We start from the raw sequence: 26,888 nt of genomic DNA on the forward strand, positions 1-26,888 counted from the left end.
GTTAGTAGATCAGCTTATGTTATAATTTGTTGGTGATATCAAGTTTGCACGTTTTTACTCACACAAACCTTTAGTAAACCTGGCCCTAAGTATTTATTTCATTGAGCTGAGAGAAATAAACGTACAACGGGCCTTTCAAGCTTTGATCTACACCAAATGAGGCAATGTAATTTCTGAACACTGACTTAAAGAACATATCCTATAAACTCTGATGCAACTGTGTGTTTATACAGAGGGCTAATCACATCATTGTGACATGATTTTTTGCCATTCAGATAATCCAGTTTGACTTTATTAGAGACTGTCAATTTGTTTTATTTACTCCAGTCGGCCATGATTGGAACCTGAGTTGAGCTAGCTTCTTGTAGCTTTCTTTAGCTAGTTACTTAAGTGGTCCCGGGCTTCTCCCATGTCAAATCACTGAAGCTAGATATTATCTTTTTCCAGGAAACTCACATTAGTGTAAATGAACAGCACAGACTGAGAGCAAATTTGATTTCTCAAGTTTTCCAAAGCCCGTTTACTTGCAAGGCCAGTGATGTCGTCAATCTTTTTCATGAAAAATAGTTTACTTTGACTCTGATAGCAGACCCATATGGCAGGTACCTAATGATTTCAGGTCATAGATATTCCCTTCCAATGACAATGCTTAATATCTACGGCCCAAATATTGACAATCCTGCGTTCTTTCTTAAGCCTGTTGATATGAGGTGAGCTTCTCCCTCCAATGTCATTATTGGAGATTTGTTTAATTGTTATTTGGATCCGATCTTAGGCAGACTCTCAACGAAAACACTTCCTGCCAAAACCTCAGTCCAAACTTTAAGTGATTTGAGACAAAATACATAGTCCATAAGTCATGTCCATAAGTCTTATACTAGGATTTCCTGATGTCTTCTGAATTACTATCCAGCATTACCAGCTCCGCCTATTCTCATTTAGTGATGTTCCTCTGGAAAAAAAGGACACACAAACTGTCATCTAATATCTCAACGCACAGGAGGGATTTGATCAGATTGGCTTTTTATATTTGAAAATTGTGCTACTGTGTGTTCACTTTCCTCCTGCGCGCTCTCCCCCCCCCCCCCAACCGGTTGAGGCTGCTTTGGGCTGCCAAATGTGTCAGTGCACACCCCTATAGCAAACACTCACTTGTTCAACACAACTCTGATGAACAGTTAAGTGGTACACTGACAAAAAACTACCATATATACAGCCACGAAAATCAAACAGACTAAGAAACTGAACTAAGTTTCAGTACAGTGGACAGCGCCTACACTCACACCCCTAATTCAGCCAGACAAGATTCATCATTTACGGCACAAATGCCAAGTTGCTTAGCTGTGACAATAATCATATGCCAAAAAGCATTAACCACGTGCCAGTATGCAGTGCATCTACCAAGTAAAAAGTTGGTCCTCGGACCCAGCTGAACAGGCTCCCTCCTGTAGAGATGCGGGCTGTTCTAGAAGGGACCTGATGGGACTGCGACCTCCTAAGGGCCGGTCTAAAGCAGGAGAATGTAAAGACAGCAAGGACAAAGTAGTAAAGGGGCAAAAAGAGAAATAAATGAAACCTAGCCTAACAGCTGCCCAACCGGTCCTGGCTCTATCTATCTCTATCTCTTCATTCCCGGGGCCCAACACGTGGAAGAAGTTTGCCTTGAGGGCTTTCTGGCAGAGAGGCTTTCTGCCTTTCTTTTTTCCTAATCCTAACCAAGTAGTTAGGTTATCTTCTTGTTAATCACCTGTTTTGCACTATTTAAAAAAAACTGAATGAAATGACACTGGAATTTGATTTGTTGTTTGTTCTTTTGGCATGTGTGATTTGGCCCTTGACAGTACGGTGGAGCCCCACACCTCCATAAAAGAATTCCAAATGTCAGTCCTCTCAGATTACCCCCAGGGATCTATGTTCCAGTTTTGTGAATGGTTTTGGTCGTGGTGTCCGCTTTGAGCCACTGAGTAGTGTGAAGCTCACCCAGAGAGAGACTCACTCTCATGTTTAAACTATGCAACAGTAGCTCAAGCCAGAGACCCTGATAGGCAGAGGAATGGGAGCTAGTGCTGATGGGAGTCAGTAGCCAGAGCAGCCTTAATCCCGCCCTGCTGTATTTGTCTACTTCTTTTGTGTCACCAGCTTAGATGCTTACTCCCCCGACATGGAATCGCAGGTCAGATGAATTACAGAATACCAGTTAGAATGTGCTTTTCTTTTAGCTGGTGTTAATGTCCTGCTTACAACAATTGAACAGGTTTGACAACTGAAATGCAGCTTTGAAAGTCCATTTGATACCTTTTACTCAAAAGCAATGTAAACATGAGAAGTTTGTCAACGTAAAGGTGTTTTGTCTGCAGTCCATAAAATCCCACTGAGTGAGGCCTGTTTGTCACACATCCTGGTAAAAAAGTCAAAATGTGTTACCTAAAACAAATCTTATGAAACTTTTTGAGGTGGGGAAAGAGACAAAAACAACTCCTGCAGCTCCTCCCACACAGAGCAAACACCTCCCTCCTGCTTTAGTTCCCTCCCATCACACTGAGGTTAAATAACCGTCACACAGCTCCACATTTCACAACAGATAGCCACAGGTTGTGGACTGACTGGAGCACAAGGTGTGGCTGTATCTGAATGAGGATTCTTTCTATACTTGTTAATCATCAGCCCGGCACACATTCATTTCAGTGTTGTATCTCTGACATTTGACTGAGGCTTGGCTCTCTGCCTTTATCTGCTTGTGCATTTTTGGCCTCTGCATTTTAGGAGCACTTTTGGACTTTATGAATGAGACCTGATCAGTTACAGAGTGACACATTTTAAAGTGTGCATCTACAAAAAGCAGGGGAATGAATTTTGATGAAATTCTCTGTCTTATCGGAGGCTTCGGGAAGTTCCAAAAGATCGTGTATGTATGGATCTGTGTGCCGCAGATCTTTCTGGCATTCCACATGCTGGTCTCTGTCTTCACGGGGGCTGTTCCTCCACATTTATGCCGCTCCACATGGCCCTCAGCTGGTGATCCGGCCCCTTTCAACTTCAACCTCAGCCTTCAGTCTACCCCTGATGGCCAGCCTGAGCTGTCCTGCACAGTCCCCTTGAACCACAGCGATGCAGTAGCTCTTGGTGATGGACACCCTACTGGGAGCTGCCAGAGGGGCTGGGAGTACAGCACAGAGACCTTCCAAAGCACCATAGTAACTGAGGTGAGTTAAAAACCAACAGCTTCTCTGACAGACTCTAAATCAGGATTTATATTTATTGAATATACCTATTTTCATCTGTTTAACATGAGTGCTCCATGCAGCTAAGGAATGTGAATGTTTTTTTTTTTTTGTGCTCTGGTGATATCTAAGACTGGATTACAGGTTACCTTAACAATGTTACGGTTGAGAGATGGGGTCCTGCAGCGCAGGTATCTTCCAGGCCTTGAGGCCCAACCTGAGGGTTGGGCAGCAGGAACGGTTACATCGTAAAATGATGCGATTGGACAAAGCAATGTCACATGTGACCAGAGTCACAGCCAGCAGGCAGGACATCTGCAGTTGATTTAAAAATCTCTGGAAGTTGGCCAGTAATATTCCAGCTGCGGATAATATAAGGACTTAGCGGTTCTCAGGAACAATAGCAGTAGTTTAAATCTAGTCATGACATGTGGTTTTATTAAAACAAGACTAAGCCTCCAAAGGAGAGTGCTTCACCAATATGAAAGTGTTGAACAGAACAAAATGATGATTTCTATATTTTTAAATGAAATTAAAAAAACGGGTAGTATAAATATAGAGACCAAAAATTCATGGCACTCTGGATGGTAGTTGGGAGGTGTCTGCACTTGACCCTCACTTTTCAGGCAGTTCTCAGACTAAACCTTCCTAAATGAAAAGTGTTTTCAGTGAAATGCTGTGCCTCTTTGCAGTGGGACCTGGTTTGTGATAGAGCCAAACTGAACAACATGGGCTCCTCCATCTACATGTTTGGCCTCCTTGTTGGAGCTGTTGTGTTTGGGAGCTTAGCTGATAAGTAAGTTTGAAAACACTCACCATCTTCAGAGCACTGTTGAATAAATGATGGAACTTCTTACCACTTGTCCCCCCGGTTTTATCTTCTGCATTACTTTCTAGAAGTGTTAGAATTTTGCATCAGGACAAATTTTAAGTTGCCTTTGCATGGAATGACCAAGTTCAGAAATGTCTTGTCGTGATCCAGGTATGGTCGCAGGATCATCATCCTCATCAACCTGGCTTCCCAGGCTGTCTTTGGGGTTGGTGCTGCTTTCGCCCCTAATTTCTACATCTACACGGCCCTTCGCTTTATGGTTGGAACATCAGTCTCTGGTGTCATCATGAATGCCTTCGTCCTAGGTCAGTGTCTTATAGAGGGGTGCTCAAAAAAAAGAAAAAAAACAAATACAATATTATTTTTGAGGATTGGACTGCACAATGAATCCTTTAATATCTGTGATTATGTCTGTGGCTTCCACAATTAATAAACTGGATCAGTGCAATATGTATCCTATGCTTTGATAGGGCCTGCCTAATTTCATGATTTTATTTGTTCAGTCAAATTGTATTGCGGTATCTAGCCAGGCAGATTGGCTTGATTTTGTTTACCATGGGTTTGATATATCCAACTATGTGAATTATGCTGCCACCTTGGAACAATGGAGGTGAATGGAAGTACTTTGGTGGCGCTTTCAGCATTGAAAACATCCATTTGTAAAACTTGATAGCACTGTGTCTTTAGAGAAAGAATGTTGCAGGTACTCAAGATAGTTCACAGACCTCACTGTTTTCATTAGCAACTGTTTGCCTAATGAAAACTTTTTTACAGATTTACAGTGTCACTGATTAACAGGTTAAGAAAGAGAAACAGGAGAACGCCTGTCAGCATTGGAGCGCCATGACCATCTGGAAAAAATCAACCAAAACCTATTACCATTTGGGATATTGATATTAATTAGGTTGAATTTGTCCTTTTCAAGCTTTTTTATTTTTAGAAGTACAGTATGAAAATGAAGGCAGTTTAAAATGTTTGAACACTATTTTATTCCAAAAGGTGGGTGAATAATCAAAGCAAATCTAATCTTAAACAGATAGTCCACTGATTTTACACAAAAGGCCCTACTAGTAATGAACAGTACTACTCTTCTGTTGTATAATCTCTTCTGTGTCTTTGGATGAGAAAATAACCTTGATGATATCATTGAGGTTGTGGAACGGACTGGGTTGATACCCCTATTTGTACATAGTTTCTTCAGTCATTATTGTGTGTACATACAGTATGCTGTGTGATTAAGGTGTCCCTGTCCTGTTGGTGTCTCGTCCAGGCACAGAATGGACAGGATCTAAGCAGCGGATGTTGGCGGGTATAATCACTGACTACTTCTTTGGCATTGGCTACATTCTGCTGGCCGGATTGGCATACCTCATAAGAGACTGGCGTAAACTGCAGCTGGCAATCTCAGCACCTGGTTTCCTCTTCATTTTCTACATCTGGTGAGTGGTCAGAGTCAGCAGAGGGACCCAGATTTGATGCAGTGTGTTTCTTGAGTTTCGAAAAACAAAAAAATGACTTTAACGGGATCTTTAGAAAATCAACAGACTGGGTTGAGTTTTGCTTGTGTTTTTGAGAGTATATGATAAAGGAGATCCCCTTTTTATTCCCTATGAATGAAAACAAAATGTGTAGCAGATGCCAAATTCCTCTTTTACTTTTAGTGTAGGAAAATGCACTGACATACTTGCTATAGATCTCCCTTGACACACATTTTTAATTGTCAAACACAACTGATAACCTGAATAATGGCTGCATTTGACTGAAGACTTCCAGTGTTCTAATGTTATTAGCTACACCTGCCCTTTTTCTTAATACAAGTCAATTTGTTTACGCGGTGATAGTAATCAGGCGGACACTCACATTGTGAGATGCACATGTGTAGATTTGTGGTGAGATTTCTGCCTGATCACAAGTGTTTTCGGTTAGTTTCGGTTTCCACCTCCTTGTCTCATCCTAACATACAGTCCCAAACTGAAGGGCGTACGACCATATCAGCAGAGCAATAACTCTCACTCTGCACAGCCCAGAGTAACGGCAGAACTTTTAAAAAATATTCTCATTAAATGATGACATTAGTCTCGTAATGTCATGACTTTTTTTCTCTGTAGGAGAGATTTTGAATGTGCAGAAATTTGACATAACAAATCCTGCTGAAGAGCTACAATGTCCAGAAGTTTATAAATTAATTAAAATGAATTCATCACTGAGTTGAAATGTGCATTTGACACACACAAGTCACTTCCCCAAAGGTACAATTTTTTTTTTATTACTACGCAATACAAGGGTGTATGATACACATACAAACATAGAATCAAATGTGTATTAAAATATGGTAACATATTTAAAATGATCTGTGCTGGGAGCTAAGGGTGGGCGGGTAGGTGGTGGTGCTGGAGTGGGTGTGGATGAGGGGCCCAATTTGGAAAATGTTGTCCCCCTGTCCATAATTCCTAATGGCTGGCTGGCCTGCCTGCACCACCTGACGTACGGAGTTTCTGTTCTGTACCTCTCCCACTGCTCTGTCTGAATCCACAAGAGATGTTGAAGCCCTGTCTGTCTTGCATTTATAGAAGCATGGCATGATGGTTTCTGGTCAAAAATTCATGTCACATCATTTCTGTGATAAAATGTAATAATGCAATGTAGAATTACAATAAAATAGCTGCTTCAACTCCACCTAGGTCTTTTGGCTCAAATTATCCCATCACTGCCATTCAGCAGCTAACGTCATGCTAACAGTATAGCCTCATACTGTAACTTCCTAAAGCACTAACACCTGAGATTTATTCACACTTGTTTGTAATAGTTAGGACACAAGAATCATTACTTTTTAAACTTAAATGTGCTTATCATTTATTCCATGGGCCTCTCTCTATCACAGGGTGAGTAAAATGGATGTATCTTCAAAAATGTGTGGTCACATGACCAATTTTGTCTATGTTGCAGAGAAACAAGGGGAGGCTCAACTTCCCCGCAGGCTCAAATTGCCCTGCTCTCCCTTACAGGTGTTTGCAAGAAGTTTACCTGGGCAATTTGTTTTTACGTTTTTAGGGTGTTGCCAAAATCAGCTCGCTGGTTAATGGCCAATGACAGAAAAGAGGAAGCATGGGAACTGATTCTGAAAGCAGCGCAAATGAATGGGAAGCCCCTCACCAAAGATTTGGAGATGTGTCAGGTAAAGATGCAATTTTTTTTTTTACTATAGATATTTTTGATTTACTATACAAAACTGATCTTTGTAAAATATAACCTCACCCCCCTTACTTACTGCTGCTATGACACGAAGGATCTTTCTTTCCACAAATGTGGAAATTTAGCAACCAGCAACCGTCGATTTTGCCAGCTGAGTAGAAAACTGTTGTTTGCAGCTTTCTCAGCTGTAACTTTCTAGCTAATTAAGCTTAACTAAGTACTTGATCACTACATACTGTATGATATTGTGGTAAAACGGGGGGGCTAAATCTTGAGAAGCTACAGCGTTGCAGTCTCTATTCATTAACATACATTTCCAGCTAAACTGAGGCTTATTATTAATATCAATACATCAGTCTTTGTGTGGTTTGTCAGTGCTATTACGGCCGGTCCACGAGGTTCAGCACACCACCAGCTAGTGTTGTAGCACTCGAGACCGGTCTTGGTTTTAAGACCACATATTGATGGTCTTGGTGTTGTCTCGGTCATTGAGGACTCAGGATTTTATTTCAAGACCAGTCAAGACCATAACTTTGGGAATATCAATAAATTGCTTTTGCATAATTGCATTGTCTGACTTGTTAACATCCTAACTTTGTTTGGAAGTAAAAACTTATTGCTTCAAATGCAACCAATATCCCTAATTAATGATTGTCACCCCTCCCTGCGATGCTTGCGTTGATTTCAGCTCTTAGTGTTTGTATGTGGGTGTTTTAATGGGAATGTGGATCTTTTTAGATCACTTTGAGAACTACCTATGATCTCATTCCACATTTTATTGCGTGCCATGCAATGCAGGGAACTGGTCTTGGTCTTGACTACAACACTACCACCAGCACAGCTGGAGCTCTGTCTTTTCCTCTTCACCTCTATATAGAGACACACACACACACGTTTTTTATGGGTTAGGGTTACAATTTAGGATTTATTCACGCACTTTAAAAAGATTTATTAAAAGCTTCTTTCTTTTCACATTTTTGTTTACAGCTTTATGTTATTTATATGATCATAGGCAGTGTATTAATGCATTGGGAGAAAACCAGTAGTTCTACGTAAAATCAGACATTGAGTACCCCCATTTAGCCAAAATGGTATGATCCTCATTATAAATATATCTTCTAACCTCACAAACTAGTTAGTTAATGCTCTTCCTTAATGCTTCCTTCATGTGTTCCTTGGATGGTCCCATGTCCCGAGTTGTGAAGTCGTTCTTCTGACCTCAGTGTGTTCATGTGCTTTTAAATGGGAATGTGGAAAAAAAACACGGACGTTACAAAGATGTGTTGGATTGTCACTTTGAAGCTTAAAGTGACCTTAGAGTAGATAAAAACACTTAATCTATTCTGTGCTCTTGTGTTTTTGCTTTTACCCTAAACAGTCTTTAAATGCAAAGTTTAGTTCTTACTACAGCCACATGTACCCCACTGAGTTTCGACAATCATTTGTAGGAGGGGTTTAATAACTTGTTCTGACTGGGAAAAAAAGAATTTTATAATTGATAAATTACAAATTAATATCAAAATTTGTAGATCACCTCATTGGTCTTCACTGCATATTTCTGAATAGCTCTTCTTGATTCAGTAGCAGTGAGAGTGCACCAACTGACTAGTTACTCCACTATCAAACAAATGCCTCTGACTCAACCAGCAACCATTATTACTTTGCATAAATGTGTCCCTCACTCATTATCATTTAAACATGCAAACTACTTTAAACAGTACTGTTCTGTCACTTCAAACTCCAGAGCGTCTTACTCACTGTCTAACTCAATGTTTTACCAGGTCTATAAAATTGAAGAGGATACAGAGGTGAAGAAAAAACACTCAATCATAGACCTTGTCCGAACCCCGAAAATGAGGAAGCAGTCTTTGATTGTTTTTTATCTCTGGTGAGTATGAGTACAACATTCTGTCTCTCTTTATAGAAGTTTCAAGACTTCGCCACTAAATCTGAAAATGTCACATCAACAGGTTTTAATGAGACATTAATTGCTGCAGTATTGTTTTTTCCTTGTGGTGTATAGTGGCACACCCAAACAGCAGAACTTCTCAGGAGGGACACTTGGGAGTTTGCTTGCCCTCCCACATTCCTAACAGTCTGGAACTTGTCTAGCGCACTCTTCTTTGCCATCTCTTGTCAGTATCATATTTACAACTGATTTAACGAGAAAACTGGGGGGGGTATATATTTATTTTTAAATCACAAATGGTACTGCGTCCTCACATCCACCCCCCAACTAAAAACTAATCGCTAAGATTGTAGCAAAAGGGGGGCATTACTTGTAATCGTAAATTACAAGTAATGCAGAGCATATTCTTATTTATTTTTACTTATGTGTAACAGTATGGCATGTATAATTCTTCCCTGTGTGTAGACTAGCTGCTCTTCAATCACTGGATGAAACTTCTAAGACAGCTAACAAGTGACAAGTGTAATGTGTGTGACATGTTAAATAAAAGTTAAAACTTAAATGGAACAGTTGAAACCCAACAAAAAAAAACAAAGTTCCTGGGGTTAACCATGTTGATTAGTGACAGATCATTAGGAATACTGGAATGCACATGTGCAGCTCATTTATGTTAATGAGCCTGCTCACTGAAAACAGGCCAGAGAGCTGCTGACTACACACCCCTCTAGTTTTTGCCCTTATTCTGAAAATTACTTCTTACTAATCTGTTTATAGCTAAGGAAAATTAAAATGTCACATCCCTTTTTACATGGAGCCATGCATACTCCAATTAATGTAATGATGTACGTTGTACTCCTACGCCCTAAGGAGGAATATTTCAAATTGCAGTCGTGTTACTCCCAGGGTTGGTCTTCCCTGTTAAAGTAGGTGTGGTTCTCCTAATGACTCCTGACTCCTTTTGTGCATGCATCTCTCCCTTTCAAACTGTTGGTTTGTTTACTACGCACAGAGCTGAGGGGACACAGCCTTTTGACATGAAGCCTACGCCGAGTTCTAATAGTTCTACTTTTAAACGTTAAGACAGGTTTTTGAAAATGCAAATATCACAAGCCAATCTTTTCAGGACAGTGGTTGAACAAATGAAAGCGCGAGCCTGAGTTCGTACTGTCAAGTCTGTACTGCACCTCTGCATTCAATCACCCTTGCTCTGGGGAGTGTTCTATTTCTACTTTAACTAACCCGTTACACACAGGCTACACAGGTTTACTGAAGTAAGAGGTGTGGTTCCACAAGAATTACTCATTTGATAACTAGTAACTGTAAGTGCCTGGAGAGGAGAAAAAAAAAAGTGGTCACTAATGCAAATAACTAATCAAATTACAATAAAAAGTTTTACAATTTCAGCAAACATGTTAATTTTAACAACACACTCCTAGTTACTTTTGATTATTGAAGAAACAAAAGGGCGAAGTGGGCCAGGGCCAGCTGTGGAAAGGCAAACTAAGGGTGTGCTCAAGGGGTGCGCCAACTTACCCACTGCGTGTGCCTGCAGCAATCGATAGTCACTGCAAATCGTGCCCCAGTGCTGTTAACACTACAATTGGTGAAGGGACCCACACTAGCATACCTAGCCTCCACCACTAAAACCCCTGAGAAGGAAAACAAGTTAAATAAAACACAATGGGCCAGTTGGTTATGTCTAAAATGCAAGCATACTCAACTGGGAGAGCGCCACCTGGAGGCACTGCAGCCAGAGTGTACCAACAATTAATTGTTAAAATCTTAGATTAACTGAGGCAAAACAGCAGCTGACAACCTACAATAAAATAAATACATATTAACAACAGGTTTATAATAGTCACCTCTGGTAGTTATCATACCCCACTTGTTGCTCATTAAGCTTCTCATACCTTAACACAAGGTGCTCTGTAAAAGGACAACACATCATGCCTCTCTAGATAGGGAACCTTGGAATCAGCCAAAACACTTAAGAGGCAGGCAGCAGACTGTGTCAAAACAACCTCAGTCATTTGGAACACACAACAAAAACATAAGACAGGTCACCTACCTAAACGTCAGAGGGTTCCGTGGTGCAACAGACAGGCAGGGAAAAAGCAGATAGGCAGTTATGATAACACCGCTGCCTTAAATAAGCTTATCTAATTAGGGGGTTTGATCTGAGTGGAGCTAATTTGATGCTCTAGAGGTGCATTCAAGCGCAAAACACCTGTAGGCCTGCATAGAAGCACACACACCACTACAAATGTATTTGTTCAGTCTCCCTGGCACAGAGACCTGCCAGGCAGATCTATGGCATGCCAGAGATAGTCTTCCCTGCACACGTGCACACACACAAACAGTCAAAACTAGATAAAACAAGAGATTTGAAAGGAGTGTTATCACTCAGGTGTATGGACAATCTGGCAGAGACTGGTTGGAAAGCCGGAGTTTAAGACAGGAGGGGTGATTGCTGGATCTTCTTCAGGTGAGTAGGAGAGAGAGAGAGGACCATGACCGCCACACCCACTCAACACAGGACAGATAGATGACAAAGCACAAACACAAGGGAGAGGGAAACAGACAGAACGCACTAAGACTGGGAAGGCAGCAAGCCAAATCAAGACACACACGAACAAACTCACGATCCTCTATGGACTACTTTCATTTTTTTTTAGTTCCAGCAAATCACAGTTTCTGTCAAAAACGTGTTTTAAAGCCAGCCAATAAGATTTGACTTACTTGTTGTACAACATGACCGTAATGTGAGATGGGTATGGAAATAGAACAGTCTCATAAGTGTTCACAAAGTATACATTACACCACGGTGCTGGCCTGCCAAGATACATTACTCATACAACCCAATGCACAAATAAATGTAGAGTGATTTGTATCTGGATCTGTGCATCAACTTTACCAGTCTTTAATCATCATTTGAACATCATTTTAGCATTTTTAAATAGAAATATATTGATCGATCTCCCACTTTTTGAGTGGATTCATTTGAGACACTTCTACCGTTCTTTTTCAAACTAAATCTACAAATTCATGAGATGATTTAGCCTCTTTTTAGCTAGCCATGCACCCGCTGTGCCTCCCCTTCTTCAAACAGTGCGGAAGAACAGTCGGTATATGATAAAGGGAAAGAAGAAGCGAACGTGAACCATGTGTATGACATTCTCTAAAGTGGTGCTTATGTTCAACTTTTTTCCCATCTGTCTCAGGTTCGCCAACGTGCTAGTGTACTACGGCCTGTCTCTCAACATTTCTGACTTTGGAATGAACATCTATCTGACCCAGATGATTTTTGGCCTGGTGGAGATGCCTGCACGCACCATCACCCTGTTTACCCTGAACCGTTCTCGCAAGATCTCCCAGCTAGCTTTCCTGGCTGTGGGTGGCACAGCCTGCCTGCTGACCATCTTCATCCCCAGCGGTATGAACACATGTACAGCTGTGTACTGTAGATGTCCTTACATTTTTGCTTGGGCTGGTGACTTTTCTCATTTTATCAACATACAGTGTGAAATAAGCTAGTTTTCATATGACTTCCCCTAGACCTGTCTGTCATTAAGACTGTGTTGGCCATGACTGGGAAGTTTGGAATCACAGCCTCTCTGTCCATTATTTACGTCTACTCAGCTGAGGTGTTCCCTACTGTTATCAGGTGAGTGTTTCCGTCCCAAACCCTCCTGTGTGTTCCTGACAAAAAAGATAGCTGCTCCCTAACAAGGTTCCTGTGCCGCAATTTCATGCAATTTAGCAGTTTTGGCATTGTCCCTGCATTTCCTTTAGGTGGTTTATGACCCTGTCCAGTGCTCATTTTGAAATGAAGCCAGCTGTGTTGTTGTTGAGGTGTAATGCCAAAAAATCCATTTGACTCAAAACAATCAGCAGTCTAAAGGCTACTTAAACTTCAATAATGTCAAACAGTTAAAGAGCACAAAATAATATTATCAGTACTGTCCAGCCAGAATGCTTTTATAGTACAGATATTTGTGATGCTCATCAGCTCATGAGAAAACAAAGCTGTTACTCTAAAGAATGAACAATTGTGTTCTCAGGCCCTCCAGTATCCATGAGCAATGAATGTCTTTGCTAAATTTCTATTAGAGTTTCTTTTGAAAAAACCCTATTCTGCTGGGAGTATAAGACATAAAATGATATCCTTGTGAGTTTTTCTAAATCTAAAGAAATTTAGCTTTTCTAAATCTAAAGAAATAAAAGTAGTGGATGATTTAAACATGTAATACATGTTGGATATGTAAATAAAAAATAATTTTAGAACTTAAAACACATTAACTAAAACAAGCTTTGTTATAAACTTCAGTTTGGGGCAGTGGGAACTGTAAGTGGGGGGGCGGGATACTTTGGACTGTGTCCCTTTTTATCTGATATATTCCATATGTTTTTTTTCCAGAGCAGTAGATGCAAACCAGATGCTGGAACATCAGATTTAGGAGCAGCAGTGCCATTGTTATTGTTTTCAGACTGATACCATGTACACTGCTCAAAAAAATTGAGGGAACACTTAAATCTCGATGAACGAAATAGTTCAAATTTCAAAATATTTACTGTACATTATATAATTTGTTGAGAACAAAATGACGTAACTAGGGCCGAGGCGATTCGTCGACGTATGCATCTGGTTTTTAGTGGGATTCCACACAAGCACGGCACATTAGGACACGTAGTTCGTTGAAATGTATTTTCTTCATCCCCTTCATGTGAAAAGTAATTTCTGCCCCGCTGTTGTCATGGTAACGTAATGTTACACCGTGTGTGATCTAAAGATCGGCTGTTTCATATTTTCTGTTTGTGTAACGGCCACGTATGAGCGAGAAAACAGCTGCATCTAACATTACAGACAACAATAACCTTACAGTCTGTGAATGGTTTCAGGTGTTTTCTTTGCCCCACACTGATGCAGAAATACATTTGATTATCATACTGCATTACTCAATATTGAAATAAATCCATGTCAGAAACATTTAAAGTTTTAAGTAAAGCAGCCTAATTAATGTCTGTTGTTATCACAACACATCAGTGAAGAGGAAATTTGATTAATTTTATGATATGCTGCTATTGTCATTATTCTAATGTGCTTCATCAGGATGACTTGATAAAATCTTATTGATTAGACATGTTTTGATATTTAGTTTTAATAAATTGGGATGTTAATCGAGTAATAGGCAATTTTTTTTCTTTAGAATACACAAAAATAATCATTAGATTAATAGACTTGAAAAATAATGATTATGTACAGCCCTAGACGTAATAACGGTCAATGGAAACCAATTTCACCAACTGATTGAGGGCTGGATTCAAAATCACACCGAAAATTAAAGTAAAACTCTTGAAATCACAGGCTGATTGAGTTTGTTTGACTTTTATCTGTGGTGCTACTTGGTGGTGATACCAATACATAACTTCATAGCTTCAGCAACTATTGTACTTAGAAAAGTTGTATAGCAGTATATTTTCTGCTGTCTCTGTCCTCCTCCCTCAGAGACACCGCTGCTCTGTTTGACTGTCTCTCTCCTCCAGGATGCTTAATTCCCTCTGAAGCGAGTAAGCTAAACTTTATCAGAGGAGGTGAAGTTTACATTTGTGTGGATTTGTGGTGAGATTTATTTCTGATGACAAGTGTTTTAAGTTTTGGTTTTCTACCTCTGATGAAGAGCAGTGCGCTCGTCTCATCCAGTACAGTCCCAGAAGGGCTCTGTGTCTGTCAGACGGTCTAAAGGGGGAAACGTACTACCATATCAGCAGAGCAATAACACAGGGTAATGCACAGCAGAGGGGAAGGTAGGTTTTGTTAAAATATTATGACTTCATTATCATTAGATTGCCATTTTATTCTCGTAATATTATGACTTTTGTCTCAAAATATTAATCTGTTAATGTCAGGGAACACAGATGTGAATGTGCAGAAAGTTTTGAACATGAGTAGAAATCCTGCTGAAACACGGGAGCTAATAGTCCAGGGCCGGTATTTATCAAGCTTCTCTTAAGTGCTGAGAATAGAATAAATGTAATTTACTCCTACTTTTAAACTTAAGAATAAAAGTAAGTTATCAAATTTCTCAAAGCTAAGAATCACTCTCCAAGTTATTTTAGACAGCTCTCAAGTGGGTGCTGATGGTGTAATGGATAAGACGCCTACCTTTAGTGTGAGAGACCCAGGTTCAGTCCCCCACTGTGACCCATCCACCAATGTGTTCCTGAGCAAGACACTTAACCCCTCGTTGCTCCAGAGGCGTGCGACCTCTGACATGTATAAGTTGCTTTGGATAAAAGCGGCAGCTAAATGAATAAATGTAAAGTATTTGGTTAGGAGTTGCCAGTAGGGGCTTGTGATGGCACTGTGGAGACAGAAACATAGGAACAATCTTTCTGAATTATTTGACGACGCGCAGTAAATTAGACGGGGTCGGACAGTGCAGGCATAATCTTTGTCAGCGAGTTGGTGAGGGACGTCAGCTCACCACTGACTTTACACAGTAATGCGTTTTCAGTTAAATTGAAGGTTGTAATGACGCTTCGTTTATTTGCTGCTGATTTTGGCCATCACAACCATCGATAAGCCGAATAGTCATGGAAACAATTATAGCACTTACACACACTGTCACGCGTTTCATCGACTTCCCAACAACACCCCCGTAATCCGACAGAAGCAAACACAGTTTGTCCAAGGACACTAGCAAAGGACACTAGCAAAACGCAAAACTAGAGAACAAAAGTCAGAAAGAATAAAAAGAGAGCAACTGTCTGTGGCCACCAACTGCAAAACCATTCTCTTTTTGTTGTGTTGCTGTTGACCTAGTACACCTGTTATCACTTTCATTTGCACCAAAACAAGTGAAATGATTCACAATCGCTTATGCTTCCTAACTGGAGAGACTCATATCCCCAAAAGTTAAGTTTAATTGACATGATGTTATACTGTGATGATTAAGTGGTCCCTTTTTTGAGCAGAGTATGCACACGAACACTAATCAATAATGAGGGCATTTCTTATCTTTACACATAAGAATTAGTTGATCCTGAAATGGTAACCTCCATTTATGTTGGGTACCTTAAGACTAGATGAATCCTAAACCAATAGCATGGAGTACTTTAGCAGTTAGCAAGAGCTAGATGGATAGAAGGAAATGTGATTTTATTAAAATAAATATACATAATTATTTTTGTTCAGAGGGAATATAATCACACAAAAAATGAGAAATTTGTTTTATATATTTATAGAATGATTACCATCACAAATCCAAGGTGATGTCTTCATATTCCTTCTTTTATCCAACCAACAGTCCAAAACACAAATATATTTAGGTTACTATCAACACAAAGGCAAAAAATAAGACATGCTTGAGGATGTAATATGCACCAATATTTCAGAAATTACCAAAAAAAATCATTATCTGAGTTTTAACTCTAATATTGATTTCCACAGAAATACAATATTGGTTGAACTTTACCAGTGACCACTCTCCCACTGGAAAGCTAGTTCTATTCTCATCTGCTAAATAAATGAACATTGTGACAAGAGAGTGTTCAGCATTACAAGTTGACCCACTCAGAAGGGGAAGACGGAAAGAGGCCTTGTTCAGTAATGTCAGTGTTTTTGTTGTGATTTATGACCTGTCACCAGACATTTGTGTACACTAATGTGAAATGTGATTTTAAATACTATTACAGGTTAACACCGGTCTGTTTTTTTGCTGATAAAGATTAATAGGCCTATAGGTCAAATATTATTCTGATCACCCGAGAATTGCTTGAAGACAAGTGACTCGGCAGAATCAATAAGGATATGTAGGTTCTGACTCTCTTTGTCCTCCCACTCCACTGTCACTCACAGACAAAATGGGATCGGTATAGGCTCCATGTGTGCTCGGACTGGAGGAGTCCTGGCTCCCATGCTGTACCTTCTGAGGAGCATCAGTCCACAGGCTCCCATGGTTCTGTGTGGCCTCTGCCCTCTGCTGGGTGCTGTCCTCACCCTGCTGCTACCTGAGACAGCCAATAAGTCCCTACCTGACACCATTGAAGACGTGGAGGGATCCAGCCTCAGGTTTGACACCGCCACTTTTAGACCAATGTCTTTAAAGCGTCAGGGGCCTGTACTATGAAGCAAGTTCAACAAAACCAGGATACCTTTTCATTGTCTGGCTTCATTAAGTCCAACAATAGATCACGCTAAGCAGTCACACAACGCTGGTCGTCAACTCTGTAAGGCAACCCAGGATTTCCCAATCCAGGCATGATGCTTTCAAATAATAGGGACTGTGTAGACTGTGTAAAAGGGACTGGCAACAAAGAGCAAACTATTTAAACTATATAGACAGAAATTAAGAAGTTTAACACATAATCCAGGCCAGAAGCGAGCTGAAGCTGCCACATGCAGGAAGGACAGCTGGCAAAAAAATTAGAGTAACATAAAATTGGGCCTCATGCGAAAACAACTTGCAAACAGAATTGTTCTGAAGTGAATGTAACTCTACGGTTGTTGAACGGCTGTAACGAGGCATAATAGTCAGAATAAAATGTTTCCATTTCTTGTCTTTGTCAGTGAGGAGGATGGCGGTGTGAAGCCAGTCGACTTTCAGACCTCTTGGAAGAAAACGGACGTCGTTGGGAACACCAGGGCGAATTTATGAGCAACAGCGCCATATATCATGAGGCAGTCAGTATTATTTCAGGACGATTCCATAAGTCTGTTTCCAGTGGGAGTCAAGATTACATTTAGTTTTTATGGGTCTTTTACAAGATACCCAGATTCTGAACACTTAAACAAAAGTGTAAGTATTTTTACTCTTCTTTTTTTTTTACACGTTTGTATGTATGCCATGTTATGTATGCCATCTTTGATTTTGTTCATGTGTCCATGTGTTAAATATCATCAGCTTATGTTATGTCAGTGGAATAAAATAACTCATTTTGAATGTGATCTTACGCATTACACACCTATGACACAGTTCTACATTCTAAAAGTAAAATCTGATATCCATGTGGAGGTAAAACATGAGTCCTCAATAAGCCATTATAGAATTATGGAAATTATAAAGATATATACACCCATGTTTGAAAAATCGCAGCTGAAGTGCCCTCTTGGACTCCCCAATGGGAGCTAAAACATGATAAAGTGTCCTCTAGGCTGGCCCAATGTGTAAGATAATGTGATCAAGTGCCCTCTAGGGTGCCCTTCCAGTGGACAAAGCGTGATGAAGTGCCCTTCCAGTGGTGAAAACGCAATACAGTGAGATATAGGCTGCCCTACATGCTGAAAAAATTTAGCCTCCACATGCTCCTACGTGCAAGACAATTTTGCCTCATGGTGCTTCTATAGTTGAAAATGTTTGTTTTTTTTCTGCGTGATGGTGCCCCATTTCATTTGTTGTGCCCCTGCCCATCAGACAGTCTGAGTCTGCCACTGGATATATAGATAACAGAAACTGGTGCCAGTACAAGAAACTGCTTCATCATCCTTCAGCATAGCACCTATTTGCTGAAGCAGCTCGTACTTGTGTCACGCAAGAAATTCACAGAACACAATTTTTGTACACAGCACTTAAAATCGCATGAGTGTGACTTATAAGAAAATTTAGGCCTTTTAAGGTACAATGTATAAGAAATGAGACTCTTCTGTACCGGTTGAATTCATACTCACCTGATTGGCAAAGGAGGCATTATACATATATCATTTCAAAATCTATGTTTTGTCCAAACCGAAATGAGCTGTCATCGAGGCTGTGTGGGCGCAGGTACGCAGTAAAGCGCTGGTTGGGTGCTTGCCACAGTCCCAGTCACAGATGCAGATGGCAGATGCAAACATTTAGAAAATCAGGCAAATATCTTTCCAGTTTAAGGCTTTATGTTCTACTAATACAACTGAAATCCAGTGAGCGCACACCACGGCACTGGTGGCCTGTTGGAAAGCAGCCTGCGTCGCTCTTTAACAAGCCAGCAAGTGACATACTTTCACTTTCCATTAACGGCGCATTAAAAGCGTCTTTAGTCTCTGCAGAGGAAATGAAGACTACACACTGTAACATCTATGTCAGGTGATCACTGCATTGATTGAGATATATTAAAAGTGTCCTGTTGTTGAACAGAGCATCGCTTTGGACATTTCTTTAATACACATTGGTTACTATTTGTTCTATAGCAATGTCCGACGGTGAGTCCATAAAGAGAATGTCGCCGGTGAAACTAATCTTTCACTCAGCAGCTACCAGCTGTTATTTTTCTTTCGAGATGCACAGAGAGAGAGAGAGAGAGAGAGAGAATATGGTGGATAAAACAGTCCTGTTGGGTTTTACACTTGACGCACAGCTTCCTCTGTATGTAGGTTTACCTGCTTCAACAACGAGCTGCTCCCGTGTTACTGTCACAATAATTCTTTGCGTTGTGAAGATTATTTAGATGCTTCAGGAATAATCAGATTGTTTTGGCAGCCTGCGCTACTGCAAAACAAGCAGTTTGATTGGCTACATCTCCATAATAAAAGGCACAGGCAACAAAAGTTGGCTGGGCAGCAAAAGTGATATTTTAAAGTGATCTTATCAACACCTTCATGGAGATTTAAAAAGGAAAATAATTGTAGAAATAGAATTGTAGAAATAGCTAAATTACAGATAATCAGCTTCTTCACTGCATTTGCAGGAATATTTTAATGGGCAACTCATCAAGTTGCCTAGTCTAATGCAACCATTAGTCCATTTTTACTCTGATCTATCTTAACCTTTCCTCATGTGGACACATAGGGGCTGTGATCCTGCACAACAAAACATGCAAGAATTAAATCCCCACACTACCATGGATAGTAGTGGTGCAACGGGTTGCAGAATCTGTGGTATGGATCCCTTCCACACGGTGCGGCAAAGTTTATGATGATTTATCCTGTTTGACCTCTCAAAACATCCTTTATTCTGGAAAAGTCAGAGAACCCTGTGATATTCTGAATGTGCAGAACTTTGAACATGAGCAGAAAACCTGCTGAAACACAGGAGCCATTAAGGTCCAGGAGTTTATCACTGAATTAAACTGATTTAATTTATTATTGATGAGGTAAAAAGGTGCCACATGCACATTTAAAGAGGTTACCTTATCCGTCACGCCTGTGTGTGTGTGTGTTGATTGAGCAGTGATGATATTAAAAGTTGATCTACAGGAGAAACATATCTGAAAGCTGAGAGCTGCTCTGCATTATATTCTGTTACAGTTTTAGATTTTAAATTGTTTTATTAAACCTTTATTAAACCAGAAAAACTCTTTTTCCAAGAGTGTCCTGGCCAAGGCAGGCAGTAGTACAATTGCACATTTAAGATGGAAATAAATAATCAGTTACAAGGTCATAAATTATCAAAATGTTCTTAAATTTTCACCACAATTCAGTAACACCTGAATTTTGTGTGTCACTTTACATAAATCATTTCCACAATAAATTGATGCAGAAAAGGCAGAAATTGGTGCAGAAAAACACCAGAATGCAGGAGTACCCCCAGACCCTCCGGTTCATACTGTCGCAGTTTTGTTGTTATGTTATTATAATTAGACACGTGACATTACAATTTAGCCATATAAGTAGAGGATTTTTACGGTTGCTTTACTGCTTTACAGACTTGTATGTAGTTTTATGGGCTGGGCTAAGCCCCCAGTGTTTCAAGATCCTAAAAACACCCCTGCGTGTGCTCCTTCATTTGTCCAAATGTCATTTCTCTTCTTACTTCTAATCAACCAGAAGACTACTCAGAGACTGTATATTATTATTACTTCTTCTTTGTACGCATTCAATGTAGTGACTGGCGTCTACACTGCCGGAATTATACAAGCAGAAGAAGAAGGCCTTGATGACTAAACACGCTCTGTAGTGCTGTTTACGGCACAAATGAATTAAAACACAGGGCTATCTGGTTAGCAGGCTACCTTCAGGAGATATCTCTGTAACACAATGTGTATGTATATATATATATATATAAATATCTTTGACCAGATGTGATAATGAATGTTTTAAGCTAAAATTCTGGCTAATCTTAAACATCTGTACCTTTTAAGGCTGCACTAATTAAATAGTATTTTTGGATCGCTTGGGGCAGTAGACTGTAAAGACACAGACATTTTATCATCACCTTAAAAAAAAGCTAACATCTTAGCAAATCATTCTGCAATCCAGCTGACACAGGGCAACGTTTTTCTTGGTCTAGTGTCCATCAACTCCTGACAAAAATCTGCTGGAAATGTTAACACTACTGCAGCTTTAATTTTACAGACAGTGTTGACTTAAAAGTGCAAAGATACCTGGAGACCGCTGTGTAAGAGCCTGGGGCTGGTTTGACCCCTAGTTGCAATAAAGGCTAAGCTTAATGCCACAGTGCCGAGTTAAACTTTAGACAATTATGTTGTTCTTACTGTGTGTAAAGAGTTTGTGTTTGTCCCTGCCCTGTGTCAACATGAAAGTGCCCCCGAGCACAAAATCAGCTCTTGTGCAAACACACTCCTCCACAACTGTCTTAGACTTACTTAGAGATGAAAGAAGGAAAATAGAAAGAGAGAACGTTAAGTGTCAGGAAGTTCAGACAATAAACAAAAAGTCTTTTAAAGTTAGTCAGGGATGTTGATGCAGTTAATCTCTGCTTTCTAGAACTCTGGTGACAACACAAATCCATGGTGTCTTCACAAAATGTGACGTGCACAGTATTTTAAACACACTCAGGTTGATCAGCATTCAGTTAACCATCTATAAGGAAACGCTGACACTCGCTGGCATACAATGAGCATCACATCTTTTCAGTTCATCAACAAATATTTTACTAGGTTAGGTAAAGCCACTGAAATGTTGGACTTACACTTTTCTAAAAAAATTTAAAAAGCATGCTCTGATTCTAGCAAGGGTATCAACATTTAGGTAAGTAAGATTTATTTAGCCAACAAAAAACATATAAAACAATACAATATAAAAAAAGACATTTGACAGGGAAGAAAAGAAAAACAGGTATTACCACTCAAGCAAACATATCAGTTAAATCCAAAATATAAGGAAGTCTATGTGGCTTTCGATTTCAGTAGTAGTAGTAGTAAAGTTCAACATGGATTTTTCAATTATTTCATTTTGATAATGTCACATTAAAAGGGTGTTTAAATGAAAACATCATGGGACTGAAAACGAAAACGTCTTCATGAGACTGGGTGTGTATATATATATATATATATATATATATACACACACATACATACACAGTTCTTTCTACATTATGGTATACACTGTTAAAGTAGGGTCTCAATGTTATTTGGCAAAAACAAAACATTAAACCCACCAAGAAATCAATGACACAAGAATAACATAATACCCACTTGTACTGGATGAAGTGTATGGATAACTTAATTTGGATTTCAGAATGCTCAGTTAGAACCTTATAATTAAATTCAAAATATATAGAAACAGTGACTGATGACCCTATTCCACTTTCATCATATCAAGTGTCGGTGTAATGTGATTATGTTTTTGAGTTTCATTATGTCAGTGGATGATGTTGGCGTAACGGTCTGTGAGTGACTCCGTTCTGCCAAACAGGAACAGCTGTATGTTATGAGCTGTGGGAAGCTGGCAGAGGGCAGCGTGGTTGTCAACACTCAACCCTGACCAACCAGCCTGCAGACATCAGACAGCAACTGGCACTTCAATTAACAGAGGATCCAGTAAGGCAGCAAAGGCTAAAGCACCACTGTTCTCCCTTTGCAATCATGCTGTGGCACTGCAGCTTTATTCTAACTGTTGTAGCAGGCAGGATTTAATGACCACAAGCTTTGAGAAATGCTCTACTAATGGACTTATATTATAGCACACCTCTTATATATATTCATTGTCTGCTTTTTTTATTCATGGAGAATTTCAGCTAAAATAGGGTTTTGATCAAGGTAGAAAACAGGAGAGTAAAAGTTACTTTGCTGTGTAAGATATTTAGCAAAAGCCTAAATTTTGATTTAATAAAAGGCAGCGGTTAACAGAAAAGTATTCTCCCTTGATTGAAATTACTGAGAGTTGCAGCAGACCTGCTGCTTTCTGAGAGTTTGTTCTAGATATATGGTGCATAAAACCTAAACGCTGCTTCTACATGTTTAGTTTTGACTCTGGGGAAAGAAAGATCTTTCCCAGACCACCTGCGAGGTCTGGATACATACACACAGTGTACAATATACCTTCCACACAGAAAAGTGCAAATTAGTGCAGTATGTTTATTAGGTTTATTGCACTAGGTATAAATGATCGCTTATAGATCTTTTTGTTTGCCAGAAGTACTCTGTGTTATCGGGGGGTTTACTGTGACCAATGATGGACAGATAAAGGTCATCATGTGACTTTTGTTGCTGGCCGATTATCTTTCCTGCTGTTTTGACAATCCTGGCCAGCTTGTTTTTGTTTATAAGTGTTGTCCAAACTACACGGATAAATGAAACACGGGAATACTCTCTATCAGGCTGGCATACATTGTCTCCAAGATGTTTTGACCGACCCCAAACCCCTTCAGTTTCCTAATTAAAAATACTCTCTGGCTGGCTTTTTTACATATGGAGTGAAGACTTTCAGTGAAACTCAATTTGTCATCCATATGTGTTCCTAAATATTTAAATCAGTTGACAGTTTCGACTGCTTGACCACAGAGTGGAAGTGAAAGGGACGTGATGCATGATTTAAAATAAGCTCCTTTGTTTTCACAGGCTTGAATAATAGACAGCTGGACCTACACCATTGCTCCGGCCTGGAAACCTGTGCAATGTAATTAGAGACAGCATCATGCTAATAAAATAGACCAACTAAGGCCCTGTCATCATCATATTTAAATAGCTTTAATTGCTGTCCTGCAGTGTCATCTCATTAGTGCCCACAGAGAATAACAATAATGGTGAAAGAACCACAACCCTGAGGTGCTCTTGTGATTAGAGCAATCTCATCAGATAATGTTCCTCTCACACAGACTCTCTGTGGGCGGTCAATTAAAAAGTCCATGACCCCCGTTTACCCCCAAGTCCAGCCGTTGCAGCAGAATATGTATCTGCATTGTCTTAAAGCCGAGCTAAAAACTACAAATAAAAATCTGGCATACGTGTTATTTTGCTGGAGATGACTGGAAAGCATGTTAACCATGGTAAGGGTAACATTCTCAGTCCCCCTGTTTGTCCTGTAGGCAAACTGTATGGGATCTGGATCAAATTGTTCTGCTATGCATGAGGTAAAATGTTTGCTGAAAACTTTCTCCATGCACTTAGCCAGTATGGGGCTCTACAGGGTAAAAGTCATGCAGGGCTTTGGACCTTGGTTTTTTGGGTACTGGTCTTATGATAACATGTTTCTATGTGTTAGGTTCAGTGGTACACATACAAACTGGAATATTACAGTGAAACAGTCTTTAGCTGGATGTCTGTGAAGGTTCTCAGTCATCCAGGTCATAGTTAGTTGAACTTGGTTGAACATACTAGAAGACAATCTTCTTCTAGTATCTTAAACAAAGTCCAGCTGCCCTTGACCTCAACCTTCGTTGGATAGTCTTTAGCTGGCTGACACACACGACAGAGCACGTCGATTTAAGCCATCAGGTCCTGGAGCTTGGTGGGGCTTAATCTGTGAAAGGCAGGTGCCAACCTATTGCTCTGAAAGCTGAATTGTAATGTCTCTGGGTATATCATCACAAATGGCGTTGCTCTTATCTTAAATATCCACGGTGTCAAATCTTGCATAAAACATACGTTTATGTATTGTAGCTGATGGATTTATCCAAAGCGACTTACTATTGTTAAATATGTCAGAGGTCGCATGCCTCAGGAGCAGCTATGGGTTAAGTGTATTGCTCAATGACAAATTGGTTGATGTGTCACAGTGGGTAATTGTGGGTCTCTCACACCAAAGGCATGGGTCTCATCCACCGTTCCATCACCACCCCTTTAAAAGGTTAAGGTCATTCAGGAGGGAGTGTCCAGAAAGCTGTCATCTTCTCTTTTGGGTATCCTACCCATCATTGGGTTAGCCCTTTCCATGCTTGTCTTGGGTACACTGTACAAAACTGATCCTCCACCTTATTTTTCAAATTTTGGCGCTCTGTAACTTGGATCTGAGCTCCGTTTATTTTGCATTTAACACCGTCAGTGTCTCTCCTCAGGAATATTGTCATTAAGGCATCTCTTCATGTATTTTAAAAGCCAGGGCTTCAAGAATCTGTTAGAGAATACTCTGACTCTGACTATGGAAGAGATACAATCTGTCAGTCCATGTGGGGTCTCTGAATGAATCAAAGAACAAGGCCCAGTTTGTGGTTTCAAAACAGCTCCTAGCTTATCGTAACTCTCTCTGTCCCAGACCTTGATTGTCTTGACTATGGGGTTTTCCCTCTTCATCGTTTGTCTGAACTTCTGCAGTAAATGGATGACATTATGGTCTGATTTACTGATAGAAGGTCTGCATATAGCCTTACATGCATCTTCGATGTTGCCATAATATTTTATGAGAAAAAGCATGGTGAATGTGTTAAGAAACAGGAAGCACTCAACAGATCCTGCAAATTTAGTATTAATTCCTCGTCAGCCGCAGCCTGTCGAAAAAAGGGGGCCAGATAATGTTTTTAACACACTAAAATTAGCTTTGTTAAACATTTTTAATCAATGATTTTATAATAACTCACAATCTTAATTTCACGTTTTTAACTGAAACTTGGTTGGACCAAGATAACAGTCCAGCTGTCCTTATCGAGTCTACCCCTCCCAACTTCAGTTTTATGAGTGAAGCTAGAGAGGAGGTGGAGTTGCCATTTTGTTTAATGACTCCCTCCAATGCAAAAAGATGTCTTATGGGAATTTTGCTTCTTTTGAGTATGTGGCTCTTCAGCTGAATTCCTCTTCTCAAGCTAATTTTCTAAATATCTACAGGCCCCCTAAATAATGTGCAAACTTTTTTGATGACTTTGTTGAACTGATGTCTATAATCTGTATTGACTTTGACTGTGTAGTTATTGTTGGTGATTTTAACATCCATGTTGACCACCCCCAGGACAGAGGGACTAAAGAACTGTGTTGTGTTCTTGATAATTATGGACTGACTCAACATGTGACAGAGCCCACGCACAATAAGGGGCACACTTTGGACTTGGTCATCTCCAAGGGTCTGGACATTTCCAAGGTTGTGGTGACTGATGTTGCTCTCTCTGATCATTCCTGTGTTTTCTTTGAGAGTGCTATCTGCGTGCACACAAATGTTAAAACAGAGGTGATCACAAAAACGGCATATCACTGAAAACACTAGTGAAAAATGTATTGAGCCTTTCTCCTCAACACCCGCCCTCTCACAGGTCTCAGTCAATGAGCTTGTAGATAATTTCAGTTCTAAAATTACAAATGTTATTGGTGAAGGTGGTCTCTGGTAAGAGAAGATCTCCATGGAGAAATGCCACGCTGGTTAGAACTCAAAAAAGAGAGTGTTGAACGCAGGTGGCGGAAAACAAATCTCCAGATTCATTATGACATCTATAAAGAGAGACTTCGCATTTTTATTTAGAGCTGAGAAATGCAAGGCGGTCCTTCTTCTCTGACATCATCACCAAAAACACTAATAATGCACGTGCCCTGTTTGCTACTGTCGACAGGCTAACCAGCCCTCCTGTGTCTGTAGCCTCTGAACTTCTATCCACCAGGGCCTGCAATGAATTTGCTTCCTTCTTCACAGACAAAATTCAAACAATTAGACAAGCAA

At 40.0% G+C, this 26,888-nt stretch overlaps 1 protein-coding gene across 1 annotated transcript; it reads left to right on the forward strand.

Annotated features, from left to right (window-relative positions):
- Positions 1 to 2,573: 2,573 nt before the first annotated feature.
- On the forward strand, positions 2,574 to 18,046 carry si:dkey-119m7.4 (uncharacterized protein LOC560629 homolog). The gene is made up of 10 exons (XM_046060782.1): positions 2,574 to 3,203; positions 3,914 to 4,017; positions 4,204 to 4,358; positions 5,324 to 5,492; positions 7,105 to 7,228; positions 9,027 to 9,133; positions 12,376 to 12,587; positions 12,710 to 12,818; positions 17,013 to 17,225; positions 17,724 to 18,046. The coding sequence occupies exons 1-10, from the start codon at positions 2,847 to 2,849 to the stop codon at positions 17,809 to 17,811; spliced, it is 1,638 nt and encodes a 545-aa protein (XP_045916738.1). The 5' UTR covers positions 2,574 to 2,846; the 3' UTR covers positions 17,812 to 18,046.
- Positions 18,047 to 26,888: the final 8,842 nt, after the last annotated feature.

Source organism: Micropterus dolomieu, linkage group LG10 (genome assembly GCF_021292245.1).
Source record: "Micropterus dolomieu isolate WLL.071019.BEF.003 ecotype Adirondacks linkage group LG10, ASM2129224v1, whole genome shotgun sequence".
Lineage (NCBI taxonomy): Eukaryota > Metazoa > Chordata > Actinopteri > Centrarchiformes > Centrarchidae > Micropterus > Micropterus dolomieu.